General features: G+C 44.2%; 1 protein-coding gene across 12 annotated transcripts in view; it reads right to left on the reverse strand.

Annotated features, from left to right (window-relative positions):
- dnm1 (dynamin 1) overlaps positions 1-17524 on the reverse strand; it is a 134956-nt gene that overhangs the window by 18634 nt on the left and 98798 nt on the right. For 5 of the 12 annotated variants that reach the window (XR_010000116.1, XM_062959419.1, XM_062959417.1 and 2 more), the window contains 2 exons: positions 16554-16772; positions 990-2910 (listed from right to left, as the gene is read on the reverse strand). Coding sequence is in view for 8 of the 12 variants with exons in the window: in XM_062959419.1 (XP_062815489.1) it covers positions 2838-2910; positions 16554-16772 (292 nt within the window). In the remaining 4 variants the exon portion in view is untranslated. Of the gene's footprint in view, positions 1-989; positions 2911-7855; positions 7893-16553; positions 16773-17524 lie in introns of those variants that run through there. The other 7 variants (XR_010000115.1, XM_062959422.1, XR_010000113.1 and 4 more) reach the window with 4 other exon arrangements.

Raw genomic sequence — 17524 nt, forward strand, 5'->3', positions numbered from 1 at the left:
CAACGAAAACAATGTTATGGTTGGGGGTCACGGCATTAGGAAGGTTGAGAACCCCTGCATCAGAGCCTGACTCAAGAATGACATTTAACACTAGCATTTGAAATCACACATGTTCCCGATAGGATATTTGTTATGGTTTGAAGGGCAGGAACTCCATTGAAAGGGGTCTGGTTTGGACTCCAACTCCCACCATTCCTAACAGCCCCCTTGGGCCCGACCAAGAACTCATGAAGTCATCCCTTTGACACTTGGGCAAACTGCGGCCGTCCCGCTAGGCGTTTTGGACTCCAACTCCCACCATTCCTAACAGCCGCAGGCCCGACCAATAGCTCATAAAGTCATCCCTTTGACACCTGGGCAAACTGCGGCCGTCCCACTAGGTGTTTTGGACTCCAACTCCCACCATTCCTAACAGCCTCAGGCCCGACCAAGAACTCATAAAGTCATCCCTTTGACACCTGGGCAAACTGCGGCCGTCCCGCTAGGCGTTTTGGACTCCAACTCCCACCATTCCTAACAGCCGCAGGCCCGACCAATAGCTCATAAAGTCATCCCTTTGACACCTAGGCAAACTGCGGCCGTCCCGCTAGGTGTTTTGGACTCCAACTCCCACCATTCCTAACAGCCTCAGGCCCGACCAATAGCTCATAAAGTCATCCCTTTGACACCTGGGCAAACTGCGGCCGTCCCACTAGGTGTTTTGGACTCCAACTCCCACCATTCCTAACAGCCTCAGGCCCCTTCCTTTTCCCCCTCAGCCGCTTAAGCGGCTGAGGGGGAAAAGGAAAGGGCCTGAGGCTGTTAGGAATGGTGGGAGTTGGAGTCCAAAACACCTGGCCCAAATTTGCCCATGCCTGATACAGATCAATGCAGAGCTTGAAGCCCATTATCTCTGACAAGTGCTACTCGATATCAGCTGAAATGCTGGGACATTCCCCACACATCGTGGCCGAAAGACAATTGACAGCATTAACAGAAGAGCCTGGAAGCACTGAGAGAGAATTTTATTCTCGGCATGGAGCCTCCATTATACAGAAATGATTGTTTTATTTCAGCCAGTAAACAAGAGTTGACAGATCACAGACGGCATGACGGGTACCACTAGCACTGCGAAGATTCACCCACAGTTTGAGGGCCACGGAAACAAGCCAACGGAGGACAGCAGAGGATGGATCCTCTCAGGGTTGCGGCTGCTGCTCAGGTTGGGCGAGATTTTGCCAGGTGCACATGTGTACAATATATATATATATCATCTTCCTACTCCAGTATTTTGCTAAAATCAACATCGGAAGCATGAAAGGCTTAAAACATCTTGGGGACGCCATATAGATTTTGTTCTTTATATATAGAGATATTTATATATATATTTATATAACAGTAAAGATATGTTTCTCATGACTACAATATAATGTGGTTTGTTTTTTTTTAAAGTTCCGTTAAAGCAACCGGGAGGAAGAAGAACCAGTTTCACTAGAGTCACGTCTGATATGTGCAAGCCACAAAGCTACGACAGAACAAAGCCGTGTGTTGGTGTTTTTGTTTTTAAAGATGTGCGTTGAACCATTCCAGGACAGAACAGCTAAGAGGCAGATAAAAGATGGATCTCAAGAGGGAGCAGGGTTACATGTCAAAGGGTGGCTTTGGACTCTCCGGACGAGAGGGGCTAGCTTTGCCAGGGCGGCTGGAATTTAAAGAAAGAGAGACAAGAACACAGAGACAAAAACACAAAATTAAACCAGAGAGAGAGAGAGAAGAGGGAGTGGGAAAGGGACAAAAACAAAAGTAAACCATAGTTAAAAATATGGAGAAGAACGGACATCGGAATTCGGTGTCAACAGAAATCAAAAGCAACAGCACCAGGATAAAAGAACGGAAGAGTCGTAAGTGGGGATGGCTTGAAGACTTACAAAGCGAGTGGCTTGAACTTGACTGTCGGAGGGACAGGATGACAAAGGCTCTCTTTTTCTTTAAATGCGTTTGCATCCACCCCTCGGCAGATAAGGAGAGTACGAGAGTCCAAACTTGCCGCGAGACAAACATTTCCCCCCACGTTACACATAAGTACCACCTGCATGCAAGCACTAAATAAAGGTTATCGAAAATCACCAGGATACTCAAGACCACAAACAAGTACGGTGTGTTTGGTCGTTCGTTGCGTTAAAACACCGACACGGCAAACTCCTGGGAATGCACGCTCGTCCGTTTTTTGCGGAGAGGAAAAAGCATTTGAGCCCCTAGGTCTGCGGAAAGTCTGTGGTAAGTCGCTGCTTCAAAAAGAAGCGAGGGCAGCCCGTTGCGTCGGTGCCTTCCACTCGTGAGAATCACCGCCATCCTATGGTTTTGTAACGGCGGGTGAAACCGTTCCCCAAAGTTTGCACTTGAAACAAAATCCACATACCAGGCATCACTGAGATTTTTTTTGTTTGGATAGCAAACACCAAAAAACATGTTTCGTCTGAACTATGGTAGGAAAAGTCTACATAGCTACTGACCGGCGCTAGAGGCTACAGCTAACCAACGCGGTGGGCACGTAAGGCCAGGCAGTGGAGGCGCCCAGCAAGGCTCCCGAGAGCTGGCGTCCTTCAGGTCCCCCATGCCACTGGACTAGGACTACTCTAGGCTCACAAAGCAATACAGGACGCACAAGAGAAGAAGACGACGAAGAAGAAGAAGAGCTCTCTCACGAGCGACAAGGAGGGGAAGGCGTTGGGGTGAGAGAAGCAGCGGAAGAGCGAGGCGGGAAGGGGGCACATGGTTGGGTTGCTGGGATGGATGGACGGAGAGATGGATGGATGGGGCACAGCGCACGTCGCCAGCCGCTGTGTCTAGGCCTCGGGTTATAAGTCTAAGAGGGACGGTTCAGCTGGTCGGATTATGGTGGGTCGCGTAGGTGAAGCAGGGCCCTTCCGGCTGTGGGAGCAGAGAGAGAGAGAGAAGACAGAGGGGAGAAAGAAGACAAGAAGAGAACACACACATTGAGGTTAGCAATGGTGGCCAGTCACAATCAGGCATGCTTCTCCACCTCGTCCTGGCCAGGACCTTCCCGTTCTCTAGGCCACCAAGAGCCGATTTCGACCTGGATGTAGTGAATATGTCATGTCTGGTATTCACAGTTTTATCAAGCCGCAAGGGCCGATGGAAGGATGGGTCTCCAGAAACCAGAGGCCAATTAATTGCCAGGAAGGGGGTTCCAGGGCCTGAGCGTCGAGAAGCATGGAGCACAACAATGAGGATGCTACCATACCAAGCAACCAGGGAGCATGTGTTACACAGAATGAATAGCACCCCCTCCTCTGGGAAACACTGTTTCGGAAGCTGCCGGCCAGCCTGGGTGGAAAAAGAGGTGGCTTCTGGATCATGGCCATACAGCCCAGAAAACTCACAGCAACCCAGTGATTCCGGCCATGAAAGCCTTCAACAACACATCCCTTGGTGTGCTGGTTCCTACCACCTGAACCTATAGTTTGTGTCACTTTTAAAGAAGCCCGGTCAGAATAAAATGCCAAAAAGATAGGCACAGGTCACAATTGTGACAGGCCACAGCATCCCTGCCAATGGACATACAGTAGAGTCTCACTTATCCAACACTTGCTTATCCAACGTTCTGGATTATCCAAGGCATTTTTGTAGTCAATGTTTTCAATATATCGTGATAATTTGGTGCTAAATTCGTAAATGAGGTCATGAGTTCGAGGCCAACCTGTGGCGGGGTGAGCACCCGTCAATTAAAAATAAAATATGGCCACTGCTCGTTGCTGACCTAGCAACTCGAAAGATAGTTGCATCTATCAAGTAGGAAATAAGGTACCACTTATAAAAGTGGGGAGGCTAGATTAACTAATTTACAATGTTGGAATGAGGAAGTGAGGAAGTGCCATCAGAGTGGATGATGAAGCAGCTGCTCCCCCCTGTGGCCAGAATCGAACATGCCCTCAGGAGAAGGTTAACTTGCCTCTGCGTCCGTCTGTCTGTCTCTGTCTCGGTTCAATGTGTTTATGGGCATTGAATGTTTGCCCTATATGTACATAATGTGATCCGCCCTGAGTCCCCTTCGGGGTGAGAAGGGCGGAATATAAATACTGTAAATAAATAAATAAATACAGTAATTACTACATAGCATTACTGTGTATTGAACTACTTTTTCTGTCAAATTTGTTGTATAACATGATGTTCTGGTGCTTAATTTGTAAAATCATAACCTAATTTGATGTTTAATAAGCTTTTCCTTAATCTCTCCTTATTATCCAACATATTCGCTTATCCAACGTTCCGTCAGCCCGTTTACGTTGGATAAGCGAGACTCTACTGTACAACTATGTACAAGACTGATGTGCATCGTGGTGGTAAAGTTATATAGTAAGCTTCTTCCAACCTACTGCATCCACTCCCCTTACAAAAGAGTCACTTCTTTCAGCCATCTACTCTCTAGAGTGCATTCAAATCTTAGAGGAATAGAGCTCTTTGTTACCAGTTCCCAAAGGCTTCTTTGCAATCCAGGTTTTATGGCAGGCAGCGGTTCCTAGCAATGAGTCCCAGAAGGAGTTGGGGCAAGAGCCAAGACGCCTCAGAAAGACCAGCTCCAGTCACCATGCAACCTAAAAGAAGCCGATGGCCGCTTCTGTGTCTTTTTCTGAGGAGGGCTGGCTGCAAGCAGGAAGGAGATGGCGCTCCGAAAGCAACGTGGTCACCGCAATAACAGATGGAACCGATGTTAGTGCTCCCTCCCCAAGCTGCGACGGGCTGCCTCTGAAAATCACTCGCAAGGCAGTGCCAAATCTGTTGGAGACGATGCATCCTGTTTGATTCCCATTGGCCTCACCGAATTCTGACCTTAAGAAACCTCACAGAATATAACTCACCATTCTGAACCCTATCAAGACATATCACACTTCTCACCCATATGTGTGCATTTCACATGGACCACACAGAAGAAACAGGTCTGCACCTTTCCAACACAGAGATGTTTTTTTTTTTTGTTTGCAATACTTCTCATATATCAAGACAGATATGAACCATTGCCTTGGCTATTTTTATTCCGTTTCATATGCTTGTTGCTGTCCCTTGCTTTTCTCCCATTCAAGCTCTCCCAGAGAAGGAGATACTTGGCAAATGCCCATTTGTCGCACAGAGAAGACATCTGTCGTTGGCATTCTGAAAACTGTACTTAGAAACACATACACACAGGCACAGTGCATCTCATCCTCAAAAAAAAATGAAAATTAGTATCTCTTTGTTTACTTCTACTTGCACACAGACACAGCAAAGGGAAGGCTGAATTATACGAATCTTAATATTCTAAATAGCAGCCATGGGAACATGGTGTGGGGAGGATTCTTTGGTCACTTTGACTTCTGGTCATTTTCTATAACCGATGCCCTAAGCTTAAAATATCCAAAGAGGTCCCCAAATATGGCCAAAACGACCCACCACTCCCTTTCAGGTCTCCCAAGTGTTGGAAAAATGTCATCCTGTACTGCTTAAGTCTCTATGGTTAGATAGGAAGCCTAGAAAAAGAGTTAGGGACACCCCCCCAGTTCCATGCATGCTTTTTTAAAAAATATTTTTAATTTTCAAGTGATATGTACAGCGAACATATCAAGTGATATGTACAGTTCCATGCATGCTTTGATTAGGCTTTACTATTGTTTCCTCCTTCCTGTCCTGTTTAGGTCAACCCCACCCTTTGATGCTTTAGAAATGTGATCTCTCCTAGGGCTTTGACGTAACTTCCCCCAATTTGGCCTTTTGGAATATGTTTATGGCCCTAGAGAAGAAGCAACCCACGAGGCTTGGTCGCCATTCCAGCTTCCTGCTTTGTTCCAGAGAGAGGACGCACTCTGTCCGCTCTACTAGCAAGATGTAGCTATCTATACCTTTGCTATTTTGATCCGTCTATGTATTAGAACAGGATTAGATTAGATAGTTAGCTTCAAATCTTTTCTATCCATCAATGGATTTCTTTTTACCTCAATAAATGCTTTTAAACTTTAAAGCTAACTTTGCATCCCTTTGCCTTCCTGATGACAAAGAGGCCTTCCGAAACTCACACTGCGCGTAAGTCTCACCGCTGCAATTTTTACTCTGCTATTTTAATGGGAATTCACCTCATAAAGAGGGCGATTAGAGCTTAATGGCTCTTCAATTCCCAACACCAAGGACTCAATGCACCTCTCAGCCCAACACAGAAGCCCAGCTCCGTCCTACAAGACCCCTCTTCCTGAAAAGAATCCCAAAACAAGCCATGTTTGTCCAGAGGCATTGGGCACCCTTGGCTTCTTCCAACAAATACGCTGCTGCAAAATCCAGGGAGAGAAAAATGGAGAGACACAGAGAAAGAGAGAGAAAGGCAAAGAATGCAAGGCAAAGCAAGGGAGGAAGAGGAGGCAATTGGGCACAGCGGGGTGGGAAGGCCGAAGAAAACCTCACAACACCTGAAGAAAGGCCGTTTGTCTCTTTAGGGTAGAAGGCAAATCCATTCCCAAGTCACAGAAGGAAAGTCATGGTAGTACAGGTATAAGATACTGCTCATGTTTGCTTTTTTGAAACCAGGCTTCCAAGCCTTGTACTGCCATGTTACAAGTATCATCCAATGGAAGATTTCGGAGGTGTTAAAGAAGAGCTGGTGGAGCTTCAAGAGAAATAGACCTCACCATCTATTCAAGGCCTCACGTCCAAGTCCCATTGTGTTACCCTCTTTTTCTCTCTATGGGGGTATTTTTGGTTTGCCCCATGCTGGACACCCCCCAAGGCAACTGCACTGGGCCAGCGCCTTCTGACACACTCACAGGTCTCTAATCTACATGCAAGGCCAATGGCTACGAGGGAAACAGACTACTCTAGGTCAAAGCCACTATTTCTCCTGCCACTAAACAACTACAATCTAGAGGGCACAGAGGGAGAGCAATGCGAGGAATGTAATTTCTCAAGGTCCCGTCCTTGGCATAGGACTTCATCCCGTCGAAGCAGGGAAGTGATGATATTAGTTTATCATTGTTTTAGTCAATTGTTATGTTTTGTTTTTGTTTTTAATTCTTATAGCATTTTATAGTGTTTTCAGTGTTTTATTGTACAATGTTTTATGCTGATTTTATATTGGAAACCGCCCTGAGTCCCTTTTGGGAGAGAGGGCGGTATACAAATAAACTTTTACTTACTTACTTACTATCATCTATCATCTATTGGGGCCGGGCTGTGGCGCAGCTGGCTAGTAACCAGCTGCTATAAATCACTACTGACCGAGAGGTCATGAGTTCGAAGCCTGGGTCGGATTAAGCCTCTGACCATTAATAGCCCCAGCTTGCTGTTGACCTATGCAGCCCCGAAAGACAGTTGCATCTGTCAAGTAGGGGAAATTTAGGGACGCTTTATGCGGGAGGCTAATTTAACTAATTCACAACACCATAAAACGGCCAGCAAAACACGAGGAAAAGAATGAAGAAGAACAGCCACCAGTGGACGGTGAAGCAACAGCTCCCCCTGTGGCCGGAATCGTGAAGTTGGAAAGATGTTAAATGCCTCTGTGTCTGTCTAAATATGTTTGTCTGTTGGCATTGAATGTTTGCCATATATGTGTTCATTGTAATCCGCCCTGAGTCCCCTTCGGGGTGAGAAGGGCGGAATATAAATACTGTAAATAAAATAAATAAATGTTTGGTAGAGTAGGTTTATCCCAGAGTAGGTTTCTCTCTCTCTGTCTCTCTCTGTCTATGAGAGGCTAGGCCTGGTAGGAGAGTAACAGGCTGGGGATGAATGGGATGGGAAGAGGCGGCGGCGGAGGCGGTGGGAACGAGACTAACACTGGTTCATGCATCACTGAAGACGGCAGGGCAGGGATGGGAGCGAGTGAAGAACGTACCGTGGCTGCCAGTCCTCAGGGGTCACTGATAGTGATTCTGAAAGACAACATGAGAGCGACATGGCTGTTCAGACAGTTGGAGGCAAAAGGCCACGCAGTTTGGAAAATGAAGGCACACACACATGTACACAAACACACGCACGCGCACACATAGAGGCTCGTGGGGAAAGTGCCCTGGCCCGTAGAGACATTGTGCAGTAGCCATCCCAGCCACACACAGCTTGGCCTGACACCCAGAAGTACAAATCGATGCCTGCACAGCCCAGCATCCACAAAGACATGCCCGCTGGGATGCTGAAGGGTCAAATTGTCACACAAAGTGGCAGCAGGTCAGCTATCTCTTCCCAAAACATCACGACACACACACACACTTCGCTTTCATTCCTCCAGCAATTCCTGTCCTAACACTCCCGGCAATACTTCAGGCAGGCTTTTGGGCAGAAAAAACAGAATGTAGGTGCCTAGCATGTTGATATTTATCCAGAATTGCTTTGGATCAGGGTCTTAGCAGGGGCTCTGGAATTCCCTTTCTAGAGAGGCTACACTGCTAACAGGCTGGCTATCCTTTTGTCAAGAGGTAAAAGCATGCTGTGGTTTTAAATTTAATATGCATTGAATATGTTTGAATGTGTTGTCAAAGGCTTGTTTGTTTTGCTTGCCTAATTTTATTTTATTTTATTTTATTTTATTTTATTTATTTACAGTATTTATATCCCGCCCTTCTCACCCCAAAGGGGACTCAGGGTGGATCACATTGTACACATATAAGGCAAACATTCAATGCCCATATACACATAGAACAAAGACAGAGACAGACGCAGAGGCAATTTAACCTTCTCCTGAGGGGATGTTCAATTCCGGCCACAGGGGGAGCAGCTGCTTCATCATCCACTGCGACGGCACTTCCTCATTCCAACAGCAGCTGGATGATTTTTATGGAGTCGTAAATTAGTTAAATTAGCCTCCCCACTTTATATAAGTGGTACCTTAATTTCCTACTTGATAGATGCAACTATCTTTTAGGTTGCTAGGTCAGCAACAAGCAGGGGCTATTTTTAATTGTCGGGTGCTTACCCCGCCATGGGCTGGCCTTGAACTCATGACCTCTTGGTCAGAGTGATTCATTGCAGCAGGCTGCTCACCAGCCTGCGCCACAGCCCGGCCCCCTCAATTTGCATAAGATGCTTATTTAATACTACACATGGCATAGAAAGTTTATCATTTTCCTTTTGCAAGCTGCCCTGAGTCCCTTGCGGAGAGAGGGCAGATTAGAAATAAAATGTTACTATTATTATTACTATTATTATTATTATCTAATACTGTGCCTATCTGAGAAAATGGCTCTGATGGTTAGGGGTCCAACACCTCTTTCAGATGCCAGATTGGGGATGGCCAGACGGGTCCGCACACAACCTCAAAGCACACCCAGGGATGGCATTTTAGAATGAGGCCTTGCTCTGTCTCACACACACACACATGCACACGTCTCAAAAGTTGATATAAGCTTCCTTCCAGGATGGGCCTCATTTCTCCTCCCAATGTGGGAAAAACAGAAAAATAAAACTCTTTGTAATAAAGAGGAACGAAAAAGGGGGAGAAGACAGACAAACAGCAATGAATAGAGATGGTCACCTCGTCGCTTGTGGCAGAAGAGCCCAGGCCTGCAGCCGAGCCTGGACGGACTTATTCTATATACGAGAGATGGCCCAGGGGAGGCTGAGCCATGGCTCAATGGGGAGTGGAGCCCCTTGGGGGGACGGAGGAGATTTGGGGTGGAAAGAGAGAGAGAAATAAGAAAGAGAGAGAGAAAGAGACCAGGCTTCTATATACCCTTCAAAGAGCATTCAAGTTGGAAGACCTGGATGCTACCAGCAAGGCATTTGTGGCACTTTCTGAACAACTAACATACCCTAAAGGCCATCCCTGAAGAAGAAGAGACGTATAAATACTGATATTAAATAGAATTTTGAGACTTGCTGTGCCCATGTCACAATGTGTATCTCGCCTGGTTTTCAGAGGGGCAGGAAGTCACCAGTATAAAAAAGCCGCCAAATACTGGACTGTAGGAAGCAGATGCGTTGTGAAAGTGCACAACACACACTTCTAGCTTTTTGAACCCACTTTCTTGCCGCTGTTTGAAAAACAAATAATGTGGAAACTGATCCACAATGTTGACCTATTTACCGTATACCCTGTTTCCCCAAAAATAAGACAGTGTCTTATATTAATTTTTGCTCCCAAAGATGTGCTAGGTCTTATCTTATTTTTCCACAAAGAAGAATTCACATTTATGGTTGAATTTTTAAAAAAATGAAAATTTATTATCTACTGTACAGTAGTTGTCATCACAAACCAGCATAACCAAACTGTGAATCCTTTCAAGAATTTCTATATTATATTTTACTAGCCGTGCCTGGCCACGCGTTGCTGTGGCAAAGTGGTGGTGGTATTGGTTAAAAATTGTTGTGTAATTTTTATTTGACGTTATTTGCATTTTTTTATTAATTTTATTGTAAGTTATATTTTTATTATATTTTATTATTTTCTTGTATTATTTTTAGTTATTTTCTGTTATTATAGTATTTTATTGTATTAATTTTTTAGTGTTTTTTATTAATTTTTATTGGGTTGCTAGGAGACCAAGTTGGAGGAGCTTAGCCTTCTAACTGGCAGCAATTGGATAAAAGCAATTATTCCTCTCTCTCTCTAATTAGGACTTTATTTTTCTTTTCTTTTTGTTGTATCAACCTAGAGGCGTGGATGATGGGTTGTGTTGTCAAATTTTGAGGTTGGGGGGCTTGTAGTTTTGTTGTTTTGTGGGTCGCCGTGATGCCATCACTCTTTTATATATATAGATTGTTTTTAAATTACTGTTTTAAATTTCTGTTTGTATGTAAATTTATGTTGTTGTTGGGCTTGTCCCTGTGCAAGCTGCCCTGAGTCCCTTCTGGGAGATGGAGGTGGGATACAAGAATAAAGTTATTATTATATTCTTATTATTTCTTGTTACTAGCTTTATTTCCATGTACAACAATCTATGGTCTGTACATTTACCAATCCTGCATGCTTCCAAACAAAAACTTTGCTAGGTCTTACTTTTGGGGGAGGCCTTATATTTAGCAATTCAGCAAAACCTCTACTAGGTCTTATTTTCTGGGGATGTCTTATTTTCAGGGAAACAGGGTATATTCAAGTATAAGCCGACCCGAATATAAGCCAAGGCCCCTAATTTTACCACAAAAAAACTGGGAAAACATTGACTCCAGTATAAGCCGAGGGTGGGGAATTTCAGAAATTAAAATAGATACCAATAAAATTACATTAATTGAGGCATCAGTAGGTTAAATGTTTTTGAATATTTACGTAAAGCTCAAATTTAAGAGAAGACTGTCCAACTCTGATCAAATCATTATTTTCATCTTCTTCAGTGTCAATGTGCTTATGTATCCTTTTAATAATAATAGAGTAAAATAATACATATAATAATAATATCAGAGTGAAATAATAAATGTATTAATAATAAAAAATAGAGTAAAATAAATGTAATAGTAGCAACAATAATAGAGAAAAATAATAAATGTAATAATACCAATAATAATAGAGAAAAATAATAAATGTACCATATATTCTGGAGTATAAGCTGACCCAAATATAAGCCAACCAGGACCCTCACCCGAGTATAAGCCGAGGGGGGCTTTTTCGGTCTTAAAAAAAGGGCTAAAAAACTAGGCTTATACTCGAGTATATACAGTAATAGGATTCTTGGAGGGTGCCTTCACAGATCAAGCCCCTAAATCAGGGGTCCCCAAACTAAGGCCCGGGGGCCGGATGCAGCCCTCCAAGGTCATCTACTTGGCCCCAGCCCTCAGTTTTATAATATAATATTTTTATATCAGTTTTAATAATATAATATATTGTGTGTGTGTGTGTGTGTGTGTGTGTGTGTGTATATATATATATATATAATATTATGTTATACAATATAATACTAATAATAATACCATATAATAATATTAATTATATGTTATATATTACGTATTATATAATAGTATAGTGGTATAGTTCAATATAGTAATATATAATGCTAATATTGGGCTATGCTAATAATATAATATATTGTATGTACATACAGCTGCTCTGAGTCCCCTTCAGGGTGGGAAGGGTGGGATATAAATGTAGTAAATAAATGCAGTAAATAAGTAATGAATTTTAGACTTAGGCTTGGCCAAAGTCTGAAATGACTTGAAGGCACGTAACAACAACAAGGACTTTCTCATTGGCCAGTAGCAGGCCTACACTTTCCATTGAAATCCTGATAGGTTTATGTTGGTTAAAATTGTTTTCATTTTTAAATATTGGGGGCCTGGGCTGTGGCGCAGGAGGGAGAGCAAGCCAGCTGCAATTAACTGCAATGAATCACTGACCAGGAGGTCATGAGTTCGAGGCCCGCTCAGAGCCTATGTTTGTCTTGTCTTTGTTCTATGTTAAAAGGCATTGAATGTTTGCCTATATGTGTAATGTGATCCGCCTTGAGTCCCCTTCGGGGTGAGAAAGAAGGGCGGAATATAAATGCTATAAATAAATAAATAAATAAATAGATAGATATTGTATTGTTCTTTTGTTGTTGTTGTTGTTGCACTACAAATAAGACATGTGCAGTATGCATAGGAATTTTTTTGTATTTTTTTTCCAAATGATAATTCAGCCCCTCAACAGTCTGAAGGATTATGGACCGTCCCTCTGCTTCAAAAGTTTGAGGACCCCTGCCCTAAATGGTTTGGCAGAGAATCCAAAGACTTACAAAGAGGCTGTTGCATAGAAATTGGGGCAAGAGAGAAAGGAAGAGAGAGGGCCGGTTTGATTCCAGTCGCATGGAATATCCTCGCCAGTATATAGAATAGATAATATATATTGTGGCATGGGAATGAAGAAACGGCACAAAGAGGGCGAAGTGAGATGGAAATAGGAAAGTCGTCACACTGAAATAAATGCAAACACAAGGCACGCAATGGGAGCAAAAATGAAAAGAGGAGGCTGGATGTGAAGAGAGAAGCAAGGCCCGGTGATACAAAACAACAGCAGCAGCAGTACATGCTGGCAACCACAATGAAAGGCTGGTATGAAAACCACATGTGGGGCCATAAGGCACCTGCGGACAGGCCCAGGAAGGTGGCACGAGAGCCAGGCACCACCACAGGAAGCTGGGATAACTCTTTGAGCACGTGACGGCCGATGGTTGTACCACTACCACAAAACACAGCCTCCTATAGCTACTTCAGACTCATCCACTCCGTCCCTTAGCCCAGATCTTCACCACTGTGTATCTACCCCACTAGAGCTTAGGTGGAAACGTTCTTCATCCGCGTCTAGGATCCTCCAGCCGACATCCCAGGCAGGAGTTGGAGAGCCTGAGCTAGAGACCTGTAGGGTCCAACTCGGATTAAAGCATTCTTTTGCACATAGTTATATCGCATCAGAGACAGGTATCAAACTCACTGTTTCCAATATATACCAACATGCATTAATATCAACAGGAAAAAATACTCTAGTGTCTCCATAGGTCAGTTTCTAACACATCTCTGGAGGAGCTATGTCTATCTGAGAGACGGGCAGGAGCCGGGGTGTCATTGTCAACGTGAACTTAGGACTTCTTCCTGTAATACTCAGATCTTTTACCGATATTGCTGATTTATTGTTGTAAATTTGTGTTTTTGTTTTGATTTTATATTGTGATGTTGGGCAAGGCCCCATGTGAGCCGCCCCGAGTCCCTTCGGGGAGATGGGGCGGGGTACAAGAATAAACTATTATTATTATTATTATTATTATTATTATTATTATTATTATTATTATTATTATTATTATCCACACAGAATGTGTACATATATGCCTTCAGGTTGCCCATCGAATTATGGCAACAATATGAATGACATTAGGCAAGGAATACACAAAAGTGGTTTGCCATGGCCTTGCTCTGAAATGTAGTCTACAGCACCGAGTATTCTTTGCTGCTCTCCTGTCCAAGTAGTAACCAAATCTGGCCCTGCTTAGGCTCTAATGAGATAAGGATCTGGTGCATTCTGGCCTTGCTGGGCCACGGTGGATCAAGGGGCCTCAATGGCACAATGGGTTAAACCTGTGTGCTGCTGTTGCTAACCTGAAGGTTGACAGTTCAAATACACAGGACGGGGTGAGCTCCTGCTGTTAGCCCTAGCTCCTGCCAACCTAACAGTTCTAAAACATGCAAATGTGAGTAGATCATTAGGTACCGCTTCAGTGGGAAAAGGTGGAGCTTCCGGTGGCCTAGGGGATAAAAGCCTCGTGACTTGAAGGTTGGGTTGCTGACCTGAAAGCTGCCAGGTTTGAATCCCACCCGGGGAGAGCGTGGATGAGTTCCCTCTATCAGCTCCAGCTCCATGCGGGGGCATGAGAGAAGCCTCCCACAAGGATATTAACCCATCAAAACATCCGGGCAATGTCCCCTGGGCAACGTCCTTGCAGACAGCCAATTCTCTCACGCCAGAAGCAACTCCAGTTGCTCCTGACACAAAAAAAAAGTTGGAAAAGGCAAAAAGACGCTCTAAGCAGTCTTGCCAGCCATACAACCAGGAGGTGTCGACGGACAAATCCGTACTGACAATCTGCCATGACAAATTCTCAAATTCAGTTTCTTTCCAAGTAAGAGAGGGCCACACAATGTCTTCTTGGCAGCACAGCTCTCCTTGTGTCTGTTTCCTCCCTTCCCCACATACACATGCCACCTTTCTTTCCCAGTGACATCAGAGGGCTACTTGACCTAGCAACAGCCAACTCAATGGCATCACAGACGGCCTGTGTGACGTATTTCCCTAAATAAATATGTACAGGACTGGGAATCCCTTACTTTGGAAACTCATCCCTGTGGCAGTGAACATGAGCAAGAGACAAACTTTTCTGACACATGGGACCATGAGAGAGAGAGAGCCCTGTCTCCTTCCTGCAAGTTCAACATAGGAAAAATCATCCTAAGACGTTCATCCCCTAGCACAGGCATGGGCAAACTTTGGCCCTCCAGGCTATTAGGAATTGTGGGAGTTGTAGTCCAAAATACATGGAGGGCTAAAGCAGGGGTCCCCAAACTAAGGCCCGGGGGCCGGATGCGGCCCATCGAAGCCATTTATCCGGCCCCCATGGCACAAGGGCAGAAGGGGGTTGGACTAAACGACCTAAGGGGTCTCTTCTTCTCTTACAATCCTTATTATTATTATTATTATTATTATTATTATTATTATTTTATTATGACACAGCAAACAAGATAGATATGCTGGATTTCGTATCACAAAACCACAAGTCGAACATTTCCCAAGTGTCTAGGACTGTGTGATGTATTTTCGGATGATGCGCGCAGATCCCAGCAGGGTGGCCTTTTGCAGTTGGCAGATCGTAATTTTGTCAATTATTATTATTATTATTATTATTATTATTATTATTATTATTATTATTTGAAACGCAACAAGATGAGTCCTCAGCAGACACTCTGCTGGCTGTTGTATTGGATCACACATCGGACACTTCCCAAGTGTCTAGGACTGTGTGATGTATTGGTGAATAATGCGGGCAGATCCAAGTAAGGTGGCCTTCTGCCGCTGACAGATGGCAATTTTGTCAGTGCCGATTGTGTTTAAGTGCAGGCCAAGGTCTTTAGGCACTGCACCCAGTGTGCCCATCACCACTGGGACCACCTTGATTGGCTTGTGCCAGAGTCTTTGCAGTTCAATCTTTAAATCCTCATATTGTGTCAGCTTTTCCAATTGTTTCTCCTCAATCTTGCTGTCCCCTGGGATTGCAACATCGACAATCCATAATTTGTCTTTTAACATTATTATTATTAACATTGAGGCTGGGTGGCCATCTGTCAGGGGTGCTTTGCTCATGCTTTTGATGCACGAGGCTAAAGGGGGTTGGACTAAATGGCCCAAGAGGTCTCTTCCAACCCTCTTTATTATTATTATTATTATTATTATTATTATTATTATTATTATTATTATTATTAACATTGAGGCTGGGTGGCCATCTGTCAGGGGTGCTTTGCTCGTGCTTTTGATGCACGAGGCTAAAGGGGGTTGGACTAAATGGCCCAAGAGGTCTCTTCCAACCCTCTTTATTATTATTATTATTATTATTATTATTATTATTATTATTATTATTAACATTGAGGCTGGGTGGGCATCTGTCAGGGGTGCTTTGCTTGTGCTTTCGGTGCACAAAGGCAGAAGGGGATTGGACTCAATGGCCCAAAGGGTCTCTTCCAACCCTCTTTATTATTATTATTATTATTATTATTATTATTATTATTATTATTATTATTATTATTATCAACATTGAGGCTGGGTGGCCATCTGTCAGGGGTGCTTTGCTTGTGCTTTCGGTGCACAAAGGCAGAAGGGGATTGGACTCAATGGCCCAAAGGGTCTCTTCCAACCCTCTTTTTATTGTTGTTGTTGTTGTTGTTGTTGTTGTTGTTATTATTATTATTATTATTATTAATTATTATTATTATTGCTTGGCCCACTATAGTCCGGCCCTCCAACGGTCCGAAGGATCATGAACTGGCCCCCTGTTTAAAAAGTTTGGGGACCCCTGGGCTAAAGTATGCCTGCCCTAGCAAGGGGCTTCTTTTTGCACCCTTTTGTGGCCAATGCCTTACTGGTTTGCTCTTACCTGGGGACGCCGGGGGGCGCGCGGTTGGGCCGAGATGGGACTTGTGGGGGAGGCCCAAAGGGGTCAGGGGAGGCCCCAGGCCTAGAGGGCACTGGCGGCGCACCACCCAGGGTGGGCCCACCAGCAGGCGGAGGTCCAGGAGCCGGGCCGCGCGACCCAGGCCTGGCGGGTGGGACTGCCGGAGCTCTCCGTTGCGGCGTCGGGCTGGAGGTGGGAGACCTGGCCGAGAGAAGAAGGAGAGGGAACAGAGAAAGAGAGAGGAAAAGGGAGATGCTTCCCTCAACATCGGGCTCACCGGACAACAGAAGGCTTTACTAAACGCTCTCACTGCCTCCTAAGAACCCTTCGCCGTCAAAGAGCTTTCCAAGAGAGCTGAAAGGTGGCCCAGGGCATCCGTGGGGTGCAGGTGGCTAGATCGGTATTGCTTTTGCCATACTAGCACCTCCTACAATATAATAATAATAATTTATAATAATAATTTTATTCTTATATCCCGCCCCATCTCCCCAAGGGGACCCGGGGCGGCTTACATGGGGCCATGCCCGGGTACGACAATACAAGTCAAATAAAAACATTAAACAAATATGTACTTAAAACATGGTTATTTCGATGTGCATTCGAATAAATAGTTCCGGTTAGTTATTAGTTGCCATAACTACTGCACTTTATCACACTCCACTCTTATTGATTGAACTCTGTAATGAGATCCTTAATTCCCTCTTGTAGAGTCTGCTGAATTTTATCTTACAGTTTGTAGATTATGTTCAGACTCTAATGTTCTGAAAATAATAATAATAATAATAATAATAATAATAATAATTTTATTCTTATACCCCGCCCCATCTCCCCGAAGGGACTTGGGGCAGCTTACATGGGGCCATGCCCAGATACAACAATATAAAAGCAAGACAACAATAAAACAAATCTGATGTTGATGGTTTATGCTGGTTTGTATGTTTATACTATTTTAC

This window comes from Anolis carolinensis, unplaced genomic scaffold (genome assembly GCF_035594765.1).
Source record: "Anolis carolinensis isolate JA03-04 unplaced genomic scaffold, rAnoCar3.1.pri scaffold_7, whole genome shotgun sequence".
NCBI lineage: Eukaryota > Metazoa > Chordata > Lepidosauria > Squamata > Dactyloidae > Anolis > Anolis carolinensis.